The sequence below is a fragment of the Manacus candei genome, unplaced genomic scaffold (genome assembly GCF_025592945.1).
Source record: "Manacus candei isolate 608988 ecotype Guabito, Panama unplaced genomic scaffold, ASM2559294v1 h1tg000046l, whole genome shotgun sequence".
Classification (NCBI taxonomy): domain Eukaryota; kingdom Metazoa; phylum Chordata; class Aves; order Passeriformes; family Pipridae; genus Manacus; species Manacus candei.
Window position 1 is genome coordinate 15,057,289 of NW_026138094.1, and position 13,630 is coordinate 15,070,918.

At 54.2% G+C, this 13,630-nt stretch overlaps 1 protein-coding gene across 1 annotated transcript in view; it reads left to right on the plus strand.

The window, feature by feature from the left end:
- Positions 1-4,678: 4,678 nt before the first annotated feature.
- Positions 4,679-13,630, plus strand: part of SMAD6 (SMAD family member 6) — a 40,958-nt gene continuing 32,006 nt past the window's right edge. The window contains exons 1-3 of the mRNA XM_051796898.1: positions 4,679-6,303; positions 8,949-9,005; positions 10,726-10,803. Of these exons, the coding sequence (XP_051652858.1) occupies positions 5,559-6,303; positions 8,949-9,005; positions 10,726-10,803 (880 nt within the window). The 5' untranslated portion in view covers positions 4,679-5,558. The remainder of the gene's footprint in view (positions 6,304-8,948; positions 9,006-10,725; positions 10,804-13,630) is intronic.

Below are 13,630 nucleotides of genomic sequence, written 5' to 3' on the forward strand. Positions count from 1 at the left end.
TGCTCTTTGCCATCAGTCCCCAAGGCTGGAGCGCCGGGGTGTTGAAATGTTACTACAGCCCTGGAAACTGTGAGTCAGCTTGTCCCCACCCACAGCAGATACTCGTGGGAAGGGCCTTGAAAAGCCTGGAAACTCAGCAGCTCCTGCCTTGTGGAGTTTCCATTAACCCATTAACTTTAATTCCTGGTGAAATGAGGCATTTGGCGAATTTCTGTTGGATTTTGTCTCTTTTTTTCTTCTTCCTGATTCTGATCAGTTTTGGAGGATACTTCCTTTCAGCTCATCCCTGAGCAATTTGGCTGCTGTGGCCCCAGTTCACCCCCCGAGGTCCATGGGCAGCAAATGCAGCACCTGCCGTGGTGCCACCGCAAAACTAATCACTGGGCTGGGATTTAAAGGCAGCAAAATGGGCATCTCCTGGCAAGGCAAGAGATGGCCCAGGTTGTCTGGGAGAAGACCTGCGGCTCTGCTCCCGCTGGGAATGCAGCAGAAGCCCTGTGGATGCTCCCAGCCCTGCCAGCAGCTGCCCGTGCCACAGTGGCCATGGTGTTGTCACACATCAGGGATGCCCCAGGCAGATCCAAGGGTGGGTGTGATGCTGCCCCTCTGCTCTGGAGCCGGGTTGGGAGAGCTGGGGGGGTTCACCTGGAGAAGAGAAGGATCCAGGGAGACCTGAGAGCCACTTCTGGTGCTTAAAGTGGCCCCAGGAGAGCTGGAGAGGGACTGGGGACAAGGGATGGAGGGACAGGACACAGGGAGTGGCTTCCCACTGCCAGAGGGCAGGGATAGATGGGATACTGGGAGGGAATTGTTGGCTGTGAGGGTGGGGAGGCCCTGGCACAGGTTTCCCAGAGAAGCTGTGGCTGCCCCTGGATCCCTGGGAGTGTCCAAGGCCAGGTTGGAGCAACCTGGGCTAGTGGAAGGTGTCCCTGCCTGTGGCAGGGAGTGGAACTCCATAACCTTTAAGGTCTCTTCCAGCCCAAACTGGTTTGTGATTCTACATCCCAGGAGAGGTGGCCCAGAGTGGCTGCACCCACCGGGATGGGCTTTGCCACGGCCACAGCTCACCCAGGATGGGGGCACGTGCCGAGGTGCTGGGTGAGATCACACCCCCTGCAGGAAGGGTTTCAAGATGCCAGGGAGGTCTGGGGATGTGGAATCCAGCACTTGGGAAATTCTCCGTGGAGGAAAATACTTCTAACATTTTTATTTTTTTTTTAAACTTTGGATTTATCAAAACGCCTTGTTCTGATTTTAGCTTTTTCCATTTTGAAGAGGGTCCAAGCTCCCATCACAGTGTGTTACTGCACAGAGTGTAACATTTGCAAGAGTAAAATGCAAAGTTGGTTTGAACTGGAAAATCGTGGCAATGTCATCAAAACAAAGGAAACGGGACATTCTGATGTTGTCAAAACTTTTTTTCCCCCTGGTTCCTTTCAAAATCAGCTGCCAGCAAAACCAGCCTGATTTTATGAGGCGTTTTAGATTTGGCAGCTGTGGCACAGCAGTTTCGTGGTGGTTTCTCTGGCTGGGCTCAGACACCCCCTGCTCCTGTTCCCTGGCAGTGACACGGGGGTGCAGTTTGTCCCCCCAGCCTCTAACACCCCTTGGCATTGAGGCAACGGGGGGGGGGGTCCATTTCTCCACCCCATTTCTGAGGCACTAAAATAACCTATAAATCAAGCTGTTGCAACATTATATAAGTGGCAATTATTCGTTTTGTGAAAATATTACGTTTCATTTATTCGCGATTTAATTTTATATTCTGACCCCTGCATCCTTCTTTTTGACCAGAAATATACAAAATACTAGAGATTAAAAAAAAAGGACAGAAAATTATGAAATTGATTTTCCTTCCTGAAAACCTGGAGCACCCTCAGTCTGTGCCTGCAGGTTTGGGCTCTGCTGATGGTGCTGAGGGTGCTGGTGTGGACACAGTGGCAGGGCTGGTCCCTTTTTCCCCCAGTCCTGGCTGCAGTTTGGCTTTGGGAAGAGGCTCCAGTGCCCTCCTGACCACCCACAGTCCTCCTGGACCCAGGAGGATTTGGCTTCCTATAGTACCTGGGAGATCCATGTCAGATAAGACTGGCAGGCTTTCAAAAGCTTCTCTTCAGCTTTTCTGCCAAGACCTATAGGATGTGTTCCAGAGCATCTCCCAGGAATGTTTGTTATTATGACAGGCAGGGGAAAAAAAAAGGGGGGGGGAGAAAGGCAGTGAAAGAGCACATTGCTGTTAATCACTAGAAATCCTTTAATAACCAACATTACTATAAATTATATGTGCATTGTGACAAGCACAATTGAGGGCTCTGTTTTTCCTGCCCACATTAGAGCAGGGAACAATGTGCTGTTGTTGCAGGAGCCGGGATGGATGGCACTCCTGGTGGAATGGGGACTCCATCACATACCTGTGCCCCTGGAGATGCTGGGCTGCTCCAGATCCCATGAAAGCTCCATTGTTCTTCCTGCCATAGTGCACATCCATGATTATATAGCGTTGGATAAGCAGTAAGACGCTGCTTGCTGAAATAATACCCTGTCCTTGGTTTAAGCAGCGCTATATTTAAGATTTATATATATTTAAATGCTGGCAATTGCACATTGGTGGCATCTTATAATTTGGATGACAGTTTGTAAAGACAACGTTGGGAAGAAAAGCATCAGCTGCATTTAGGGAAGTGAATCTTGGGGTCATGCAGGACAGGGAGGTCAATGTGGATTTTAAACAAGTGTTGGAACCTCTCTGGAGCAGCCTCAGGATGGGCAGGGATCCTGTCTGGGTCCAAGATCCACCCCTGGAAGTGTCCAAGGCAGGTTGGATGGAGCTTGGAGCAACCTGGGATAGTGGAAGGTGTCCCTGTCCACCCCAGGGGGTGGAATGAGATGGGCTTTAAGGTCCCTTCCAGTCTAAACCATTCTATGATTCCATGAGATCCAGGAAATCCCAGTTTCTCCTTCCATGTCTGCAGCTGGATTTTCTTTGCAGCTGTTTTGTGCCTTTTCACTTGCTTTTATTCCTGGACATGAAAAAAGGCATTTTCCCAGCCCGGTGGGATGTTGGGTGACCTTTGCCAGGGGCTCCAAACTGTGCTCCAGGTGTGAAATGGGGCTGCTCTGGGGTGGGTGAGTGCTGGGTCTGAGCCCACTGGGACAGCATTTCCACATAAACTGGGTCAGTGCCCAAAACCAGCATCATCTGGGTTTACTCACAGTTGTTTCCTCCTCAAGGCAGGAGCCCATTGGAGGAGGACAGTGCTGGATGGACCATCAATCCCTTGGCCAGAGCAGTTTGGAACCCAATGGCAGAGGCAGCAGGTCCCTTACAGGTTTGACATGATTTTTGACATTTTTAACCAGGCAAACCACACATTTCCTCAAACTCACCCAAAAATGGCAGGGAAAAAGGAGCTTTGCCCCTGGTCCTAAAAGGTCAGAAGGGGCAGAAGTGACCCCAAAGTCATAAGGCCTATTTCATACTGCAACTATGTTGGTGCAAACCTCAGTGGCACACAGTATTGATTCTAAATGGAGTATTTGGAGATCCCTAATGTTACACTGATTAAGTTTTCCATTAAAAAAAAAGTATTGTTTTTATCCATATTTAAATTATGTTCTTGGGTGTATTAGGGCAGGTTTGGGGAAATGTGACAGAAATTTGGACAGAAGCCTTCAAGGATGGAAAAAGCCACTCAAAGACTCCAAGAGAAAATTTTCCCTGGCCATTCAGGTTGTCCAGGATTTGTTGGTTGAAATGATTTTATTGGTTTGGTTTTGGGGTGTTTTTCCTTTAACCGATGGAGAATTAACTGCCCAGACTTATTTTTGCTCGTGAGTGAAGTACTCAGGCTGGGTGGGAATCGCTGATTTAGGTGTTTAATTTATTTTATATTGTCGGGGGGTTGCTGGGGGTGGTGTTTAGGGGAGGGTCCCACCCGGAGGATGTTTGGGGGGTACCACGCTCGCACTGCGCTTCCCACGGACACCTCTCGCCGCGGCCGCGTGAAGGGGGATTCCCCCCGCCACGGAGCCGCCGCTCCCGTCCCTTTTGCCCCCCATTGGCCCCCGTTATCCCCCCGTTATCCCCTCGTTATCCCCCCGTTATCCCCTGTCCCCCGTCCCGTCCCCGCGGACCCCCGCGCGCCGCTCCATTCACGGGCACTGCGGGGTGGGAGAAGGGGGCGGGGCCTCCCCCGCACCTCCACCAATGGGCGGCGCGCGGCGCCGCGCGTCACGCGGGCGCGGGCCAATGGGGGCGCGGCGGGCCTGAACTTTTGGCAGGGCCGCCAAGGCGCCGCACGGCGGGGGCGTGTCCGGCGGGGGGGGGGACGAGCCGTGAGCGCCATTAACCCCCGCCGCGCCGTGACCTATTTTCCCTCCTCACATTCCCACCCGCCGCCGCCGCCGCCGCGTCCCCGCGGGGCTGCGCTCGGAAGGCGCCCGGGGAGCGGCGTGCGCGGGCGGGCGCGCGGGCGCGTTGCGCGGGTGCGTTGCGCGGGGCGGCGGGCGATGCCGCGGGGCGCGCGGTGCCTTTAAGGCGCGGCGGGGCCGGGGCGGGGCGCGCGCGGGGCCGGTGGCGCTCGGGGCCGCCGCGCTGTCTAGACTGGCACATGATGGGGCGGCAGCCAATGGCGGCGCCGCTCGCGAGGGGGCCCCGCGCGCGCGCCCCGGCCACACAAAAGCCGGCGAGGGGCGGGCGGGCGCGAGCGGGCGGCGGCGGCCCCGGGAGCCGCGCACGGACCCGCCGGGCCGGGGCCGCGCCCTGCGATGCGGACGAGGGACGCGCTGACACCGGGCTGTTCTTCTGCTGCGGCTGCTGCTGATTCTTCGCGTGTCTGATTTATTTCTTCGGGTGTATTTCATCCCCCCCTTTTTTTTTTAATTTTTTCGCTATTATTTTTTGCCCTTTTTTCACTATTTTTTTTTACTATTTCTTTACTATTTTTTTTATTTCTTTGCTATTTTTTTTAGTCTTTTTAATTTTTTTTTTTTTACTATTTTTGCCTTCCTATTTTCTTCCTAATTTTCTTCCCACTTTCTTCCTATTTTCTATTTTTCCTTCCTATTTTTCTTCCCATTTTTTTTCTTCCCAGTTTGTTTTTTTTCTTTTACTCTTTTTTTTTTCCAATTTTTTTTTTCTACATATTTTTTTTCTTTTTAACTATTTTTGGCCGAAGGGGGAAAAACCCCGACGCCGGGCAGCACCCACACCCCGCGACCTCGTACGGTGGAGCGGCCGCGGGGTTGCCCCGGGCTCCCCCCGGCCGCCGCTCCCCGCCCGGCCCGGCGTTGGCAGCCGATGTAGGGCACGGCGCGGCGCGCCCGAGCCCCAGCGCCGCCACGGGAGCGGCCCCCGCGGCGCCGTCTATGCCCGCGCCGCCCCGCCGCCCCCCCCATGGTGCGCTCCGAGAGCCGCTGGGCAGCGCCGCGGGGACTCCGGGCTGCGCCGGGGCTGCCATGAGATAGAGCCGGCGGCGGAGCGAGGAGCCCCGCGGAGGAGGGCGCGGGGCGGGGGGGAAGCGGCGGAGAGCGACGCGACCCCCCGGCCGCCCGCGGGTCGTATGTTCAGGTCCAAACGCTCAGGGCTGGTGCGGCGACTTTGGAGGAGCCGCGTCATTCCGGACAGGGACGGCGGAGATGGGAGCGCCAGGAGCTCGGGCCACCACGACCTCGGAGCCGGCGGGAGCTGCAAGATCGCGGAGAGGAGCCCCTCGGTAGCGCGCTCGCTGCTGCTGCGGGAGGCGGAGGAGCGGGGCGAGGCGGCGCCGCGCGGGGACCCCATGGCGGAGCGGCGCGGGGCCCGGCTCCGCAACCCCGCCGGGGCCCCGGAGAGCGACGGCCGGACCGTGACCTGCTGCCTGTTCTCGGAGCGAGAGCCGGGCGGCCCCCAGCCACCCCCCGCCGCCGCCGCCGCCCCCTCCGGCCCCGACGGCGCGGCCGACGGCGGCTCCCCGGAGCGGCGGGGCCGGGAGGCGCGGGCGCGGCTCCTGCTGCTGGAGCAGGAGCTGAAGGCCGTCACCTACTCGCTGCTGAAGCGGCTGAAGGAGCGCTCGCTGGACAGCCTGCTGGAGGCGGTGGAGTCCCGCGGGGGGATGCCCGGAGGCTGCGTCCTGGTGGCCCGCACCGAGGTGCGCCTGGGGGGCCTGGCGGCGCCCCCGCACCTCCTCCTGGGCAAGCTGTTCCGCTGGCCCGACCTGCAGCACCCCGCCGAGCTGAAGCCCCTCTGCGAGTGCCAGAGCTTCGGCGTCGCCGACGGACCCACCGTCTGCTGCAACCCCTACCACTTCAGCCGCCTCTGTGGGCCAGGTGAGCAGCGGCGAGTTGGGTTTACCCCCCGAAAACACCCACCGATTTGGGGGTTCGGGGCTTCTGGGCCCTTCCTGGGCTTCTCTGAACCCTCGTGGATCAGCGCTGCCCTGGCCCCGCGGGATGCCCGGGGGGAGATGCGCCTGGCGCGGGGTCCCCGCCGGGCATCCCCCGCTCCCCTGCCGCCAGCGGTTCCAGTTGTGCGTAAAAAGCCCTTTCTCTTTTTATTTCCTTTTTTTTTTTTTCCCCTTCCCGCGGAGTTTCCCCGCGCTCTGGGAGCCGGAGGGGCGATAATCGGCGGCTCCATCCCGCTGGCGCCAGCCTGGCTCGCCCGTATCGGAGCCGGGCGGTCACCGCCGCCGGCTTAAAGCCGCAGGACCCGCCGGGCGCCTCGGGGGGGGCTGCGGGGATGCCCCCGCCGCGGGGATCCCCCAACCCGCGGGGGAACCAGGGCTCCTGCATTTCTCGGGGGTTTCTCGTTGGTTTTTTTTTTTTAGCGTAGGCAGATTGTGAGCGTTTTCGAGGAGTGCGTTTGGTTTTCTCGAGGGTTTTGTGTTTCTCCCAGCAGCGCACGATGGGAGTTTCCATGTGAGCTGGGAGCAGTTAAATGGAGCAGAGGCGTGCTCATGGTTGAGGTGCAGAAATCGAAGTGATACTTACAGGGCTGGACTAAAACTGCGACAAAACTGGACAGTTGGATTCGTGCTGACAGAGGGTAGCATTGCGTGGGATCTTAGGAAGAAAGTCTTCCCTCTGAGGGTGGGGAGGCCCTGGCACAGGTTGCTCAGAAGAAACTGTGGCTGCCCCTGGATCCCTGGAAGTGTCCAAGACCAGGTTGGATGAACTTGGAGCAACCTGGACTAGTGGAAGGTGTCCCTGCCCATGGCAGGGAGTTGAACGAGATGATCTTTAAGGTCCCTTCCAACCCTAACCCAAACCGCTCTGATGCTGATGGTCCCTTTTTTGGCAAGAACTTGGATTTTCTGTTTTATTTTGCAGTCGGGGCTCCCGCCTCACTTTGTGCTTTGCATCATTTCTTTCAAAGAAACTTCTCTGCTGGGCGTGCTTCCCCCGAAGGTCGCTAGAGGCTGGAGGCAGCTTTTTTACTCCAGTTGGATTAGAGTTGCGTTTGTAAGAACGGGGCGTTTATTTTAGAAACGAGCGAAGTTTCCCAGTGACTTTGCTGCAGCCGTGGTGGTTTTCCCAGCCGTGTGCGGCTGCCAGCCCTGTGCTGGGAGTAGTAGAAAGCAGAGCTGTTATCAAGCGGCCCCTTATCGCTTTGATAATGGGTGACTGTGCCAGGCCCCACCCGCGCCGGCTGGGCGCTGGTGGCAGGAGCCAAGAAAAGGCCCTGATGCCCTTTTCCACAAGTGGCTCCCTGCAGGGATCATCCGCGTTCGTGTTTCCCACCCGGTTTACTGTGGGGTGTGAAGGCAGCGAGGTGCTCTGAAGAAGGCACCGCTGGGACCAGCACGGCACAGGTCGGGCTGTTACATCCACATGGGGACTGCGGCACCATTATTTTTTATTTTTGAGACTCTTAAGCCCCCTGTGAGAAGAGCATCCTGCTCCGTTTGGGGAGATGGGGAACCTTTTCTTACAAGCAGTAGATGACCCTAAAGCCATCCCATGGGGAACACTGAGGTTCTCTTTGAACTCACCCAAGCTGAGCTGCAGTTGTTGGCCGAGTGCTTTCAGATCAGGGTGGGAGCTGAGGAGCACACTCGTGTTTTGGGTGTCTGGGGTTAATGTGTTGCCACTGATTTTCAGTACAATTTCTTACTGAAGTCGGTGCCTGCTCAGTGCTGGTGCCATGGCTTAGCCCAGCTGGCTGCACACTCAGTTTTGCCAAGTTACAATTCAAGAAACAGATCATTGTCATATTGTGGAAAAGAAAAAAAAATCTAATGAGGACATGGAGTAATGAAGGGCCTTCATCAGCCTTTTGCATGGTCTTGACCCTTACAAGGACAGCAAGAGCCAGTTGAATGACCTGATTCAGCAAAGCACTTCTGAGGACTTGCTGAACTTGGAGCACATGACTGCTGCAGTCCTGCTGCCTAAAGCTGAGCCTGTGCTCAGGAGCTTTGTGGGATGGAGGTGGGGGTGAGCAGGATCATGGATCTGCTGCTGAGCCACTTGTGTGCCGAGGGCTTTATTGGGAGGGACCAGAATTTGGTGGCTTATTGGCTGAAGCCAACCTGGCTCTGGTGTCAGCCTTCATGGGCCAAGAGAGGAGCATCTTTTCATCACCCAACACCCTCTTTCAGTAGTTGTGTGTTTGGGGATCTCTTGTTAAGTCCATGTGTGTTGGAGCCATGGTTGGAAGGTTGTCTCCCAAGGCAGTTGATGGAAACCTTGTTCTTTGGGAAGCACCATCATGATTTGTGTGGTTCAAACTGGGTGTCCAGGCATGGATATGGGACAGGGGTGTAGGGGACACTTGCAGCGTTTTCAGTAGTAAAGCCCAGTTTGAATGGTCAAGGTGGAACCCCCCCATTCCTCAAAAATTGGGAAAACTCTTGGTCTCCAGTTGCTTCCAAGTGTTTTTTTTAACCTTGGGAGAGTTCCTACCCCAGAAGAGAAAGCGGGAGGGTTTGTTGATAAACTGAACAGAGCACTAACCTACAGTTTTGTTTTTCCAGAGTCTCCACCACCTCCCTACTCTCGGCTGTCTCCTAATGATGAGCAAAAGCCACTGGGTACGTGTTTTCCCTCTTTTGATGTCCCGAGAACTCTTTCATGGTGCAGTCCCAGTGTTGGTTCTGAGACAGCCCTCCCTGGCACGTCAGGCAAAAGCCAACAAGTTGGGATTTTATGGCTCCTCATTATTTCTGAGCAAGCATCACCTGACAGGCTTTAAGAAGTAAATGGATGTCAGTTTATCCTCCCAAATTACCATGTAGACACATGCATATTTTCCAAAATAATATGAAGCTCTATTTTTAATGAAGGCGTAATGAAAGGTTACCAGACGTCATGTTTTGTCTGCGTGTGTAATCTGTGGGATGATGGAGCAGAGGGGGAGTGGGAGCTCCTGGGTGCCATTTCCATAAAGCCCTGGCTGCTCTGCACCTTGGAGGAACCAGCTCTTACCTTTCCTCTGCTCATTACAATGAGATGTAAAGCCTTTGAAACTCAGCACCGTGTAATTTCTGAGTGGGGTATGACTTTTCCTGGTGAATTGTGGGAGGTTTTCAAAGCAAAGGTAGTGAAAGTGGCTGGGGTGGGTACCTGGGCACAGAGTGAAGGGTGCTGGGGAGCCTGGCAGCCTTGGATCCTGGTCCTATGTGCTGGACGTTGGCTTGGAGATGTTTCAAGTTGGCATCACTGCATCCTGCCCATCTTTCTCAGTGCCTGCTTCTTGCTCAGTTAAATGGGAAGCAAAGATGTGGGAAAGAAGGGAGTAATGCCCTGTCCCATGTGGGTTTTTTGCTGGGATCAGTGCAGCTGTGGGATTTCTCCCTTCATCTGTGGCCGGTGCCTCTGACTCCTGGGCGTAGTGACCCAGGTGAGCCACTCTTGCTCCCCATCAGGGAGGAGGCAGACAGGGTTTGGCAGGGCGATAGGAATGGGACAGTGTTCCTGCCTGTCCCACCCAGCCCCGGGGGAAGGCAGGAGCTGTCCTGTGCCAAAGGTGAGTCCCTGCCCTGGCGTCTCCCTGCGGTGCAGCCACATGGGCACCGTGCCTGTCGGAGGGACTGGTGCCTTCATCACCACAGGGCCGTGACCTGGGTGTCCTGCAAAGCCAAACTGGCTGCTTGTGGGATTTTTTTTTTTCCTATATTTTGTTAGGTGTGGAGGCAGAAAAAAAAAAAAGGAGTTGTCCCTCCCTGCGCTCCCCCTTCCAAGTTAATTCCCTTTGGAAACTGCTTGTGCTGCAGGGAGAGATGATAGTGGGCAGCACGTGACTTTATTAAAACAACAGCCAGGGATTGAAATTTGCTTCACTGGCTTGTTTGATTGGAAAAATAATAGTTAATCTGTGAGCAAACAGTTGAGCACTTAATTAGAGGGGTGTAAGCAAGAGAGAATAACAAAGACTCTTAACTTGTTAAAACAAAGTTTCCTTCGCTTCAGCAAAGAGGAAGGAAGGAAGGAAGCAAGAATAAACAGCTTCAAGAATTTTAATGGTGATAATTAAGTATAGTAACTCTGACTTGTTTAGAGGCTTAATGTAACTTTATCCAGTAAGCACCAAGTTCCTACTTGTTTGATCAACTTAACTGGAGTTATTTTTGTGGTGGAGGCAGTTCAGAGTTTGCATTTGCGTGGTGGAGCTACAAAGTTAATCGTTGCTTTCTGGCTCGGTGGAGAGTTTCTCTCGGGGAGGTGGTGGGAAGCTGGAGAGCCACTGGTGCTCATGTAGCCCTGGCAAACACAGGAGGACTAAAAGTGCTTTTTTTTTTTTTTTTTCCCCAGATCTATCAGATTCCACGTTGTCTTACACTGAAACAGAGGCTACAAACTCGCCCAACGTCACGCCCGGAGATTTCTCAGGTTGGCAGATGTTTGCGCCTTCCCGCCCGTGTTGTCTGAGCTGGGAGCTGGGGCAGCACAGCAGGAGGGTGTGGGGGGTATGGTCCTGCTGTTGATTTTGTGGTCTTGATGTGAAAGGAGGGAGAAGAGAGCAGTTACTTCAGTTGGTTGGTCAGAGACACCAGCGCTCTGCGGGTTGTGATGAGGTGCCGTTCGTGGGACGAGCGGGGACGTTTGGGAAGTGGCCACGTGTGTCCTTTGTGGAAGCCACCTGGACCTCTCCCAGGCTCCAGGGCCATGGGCTGCTGTGGGGTGGGGCTGTACACCCTCCCCATTTCCATGGCAGGAGCAGTGAGGCCATTCCAAATGATGCTGCCTTGTGGTGGTTCTTGCCGGGTCCGTCCGGCTTGTGTTACCTGTTGGGCCCTGGCCCCGCGGTGCAATCCCTGCTGTCATGAGCAGGCTCCCAGCTATGGTGCCATTGAAGCTCCTGAACAAAGCTTGGCTTAATTAGGTCCTGGTTTTTGCTCTGCCCCACCCCTGCAACCTTTCATTCATTTAATGGGGCTCTGTGAGGCCTGGGGTGGTTTTACTTGACAGCAGGTAGAGTTGGGGCTTTCCTTGGCTCCACGTTGGGCTCTGGCTGCAGTGATGGTTCCACATCTTTCTCCTTGGTGTCTCATCCCAGGCAGGGGGCTGACCATGTAGGAGATAGGAGGGGCCTGTCTACAGGTTTAATTTCTCTGGCTGGTTAATGGTCTGAGAGCTGAGATGAAGGAAGACAAACCTTGGTCCTGGTGGGGTCCCACATGCCTCCTTCAGCAACTGTGGTGGGGTAGGATTGGGCACCTCGGTGCCCAATTGCCAGATTGCTGAGCACATGGATTGAATTTGCTGCTCTCTCTGGGGATGCTGGAAGTTGTTGGTGGTGGAGGGGACCACTGGGGCACTGGTCCCTTAGCTGTGGCTTTTCTCTTGGTGTTCTCCACCTGCAAGAGCTTGTGGACAGTTTGTTGAGACCTGCGCCTTCCTTGGGACGTTCAGGCCGATCCTGACTCTTCAGCTCTCCAGAGAGTGTTCAGGCAGCAGTGCCGTGGCGTGGTGGCACATTTCCCTCCGGGGATTTTCCCTTCTCCTTCTCCTTTAAGGTCCTCCAGCCGTGGTGGGCCGGCGGTGCTGCCGCGTGCCGGATCCAACCGTGCCGCCCGCCCGGCTTTTGTTGTGCTGCCAAGTGCCCATAGCAGGGGAACAATTGATAGCCAGGCCTTGGATCGTTCGGGCCTGTGCTGTAATAAATGGGTGTTTGCAATTCCTAACAAACATTCCCGGGGCTGGAAGCGCGTCCGTAAAGGCTCCCCGTGCCCGTGGCTTTTATCGTAACATGATAATTGTCGTTAATTAGAGCGGCCGGGTTGGAGAACGGGGGGTTCCTGAGCATGGAGTGGCTCAGCTCCTCTCACGGCCGAGTCTTTATGGGACATCTGGTGGGTTTTCTGGAATAGAGGAGGGATTTTTAACTTTTCCTTGAACAATATAATGATAACATGTGACTGAGATTGTATGAAATCGGATCCCTCTGCTCCCCCTGTGCCGTTTCCAGTGGTGTAACTTTTAATAAGAGTCTGGGGTTGGGTGATTTATTTTTCCCCAGTGCTCACGATTGCTGAAAGAGGATAAGAGCTCTGCTGAATTAACCCATACGTGTCATCACAGGGAGGTAAAAGGGAAAAACCCACTTAGGCTCCAGTCTACCTGCCACATTTCAGTTTGTTTATTCTCCATTTCAACTTATTTAATAGGTCTGCTTGAAGTGTAGGTCTGTGGAAATGGTACACAAAGCACGTGGTCTTCCCTTCCTCCTCTCGTGTACCAAAGGAGCTCGGTGTGCATTTAACTCCTCTTCCAAAAATAAGTACATTTTGGATCTTGCACCAAGCCACTACTATTTATTGCTCCAGCTTTGATCATCAAAAAGGCTTTTCCTACTAAAACCACAAAATTCAATTTTGGATAACAAAGAGAACCATTCTTCTTCTGTTGGTCCTTTACTTGATGAACTTCTAAACAGGAAGTTTTACCATGAAGGCAAAAGATGATCTCTGTCATATGTAGAAATTTTATAAAAAACCAAACTCTTTTTGAAGTAGAACCTTTCATGGTCATAATAACACTTTTAAGAGGAAAAGTCTTCAGTGAACTAGCAGGCTTGCTATGAAATTCTGAGGAACAGCCAGTGCTAACTGGAAGCACGGGTTGTGGATAGTTGGGTGGATGTGACCTGTGTGGTGACCTGGATCTATGGATGATCCAGAGCCCTCTTCATCTGAGGTTCAGAGTATTTGGGTCATGAAATGAAGTTGTCTGTTCAAGGATCAGTGTCCAGCCGCAGCATTTCCCTTGGATTAGGGATGCTCCTGTTTCCTGCAGTGGCTTGGGAAGATCTGGGTTGCTGGGAAAAGGCACTTGGAGGTGTCTGACCCCGAAGTTTCCATCTCCTGAGCTCAAGCAGTGTCACATTCAGGCCCGTGAGAGTACAAAGAGGGGCTCCAGCTTTCCCTCATTAGATTTATTTCTGCCTGGGGAGCAGAGCTGAAGAAAACCTGCTGTTTTGGGGGTTGCATTCCTAACCCAAGTGGTTCCCTGTGCCTGTCCCCCAGGAGCTGGCAGACCCATGGCCCGTTTTGGCGTCCCCGCGGCTCCCAACCGGAGCCGGGGAAATACCAGGGAAAGGGCAAAATCCAGCAAGGCAGGAACAAAAGCTCAGCCTCGTGACTCATAATTGGTGGAACATTTGTAGTAATTTTTTTTTTTTTCCCTTCCCCTCAGACTTGGCTCCTCCAGCACATGC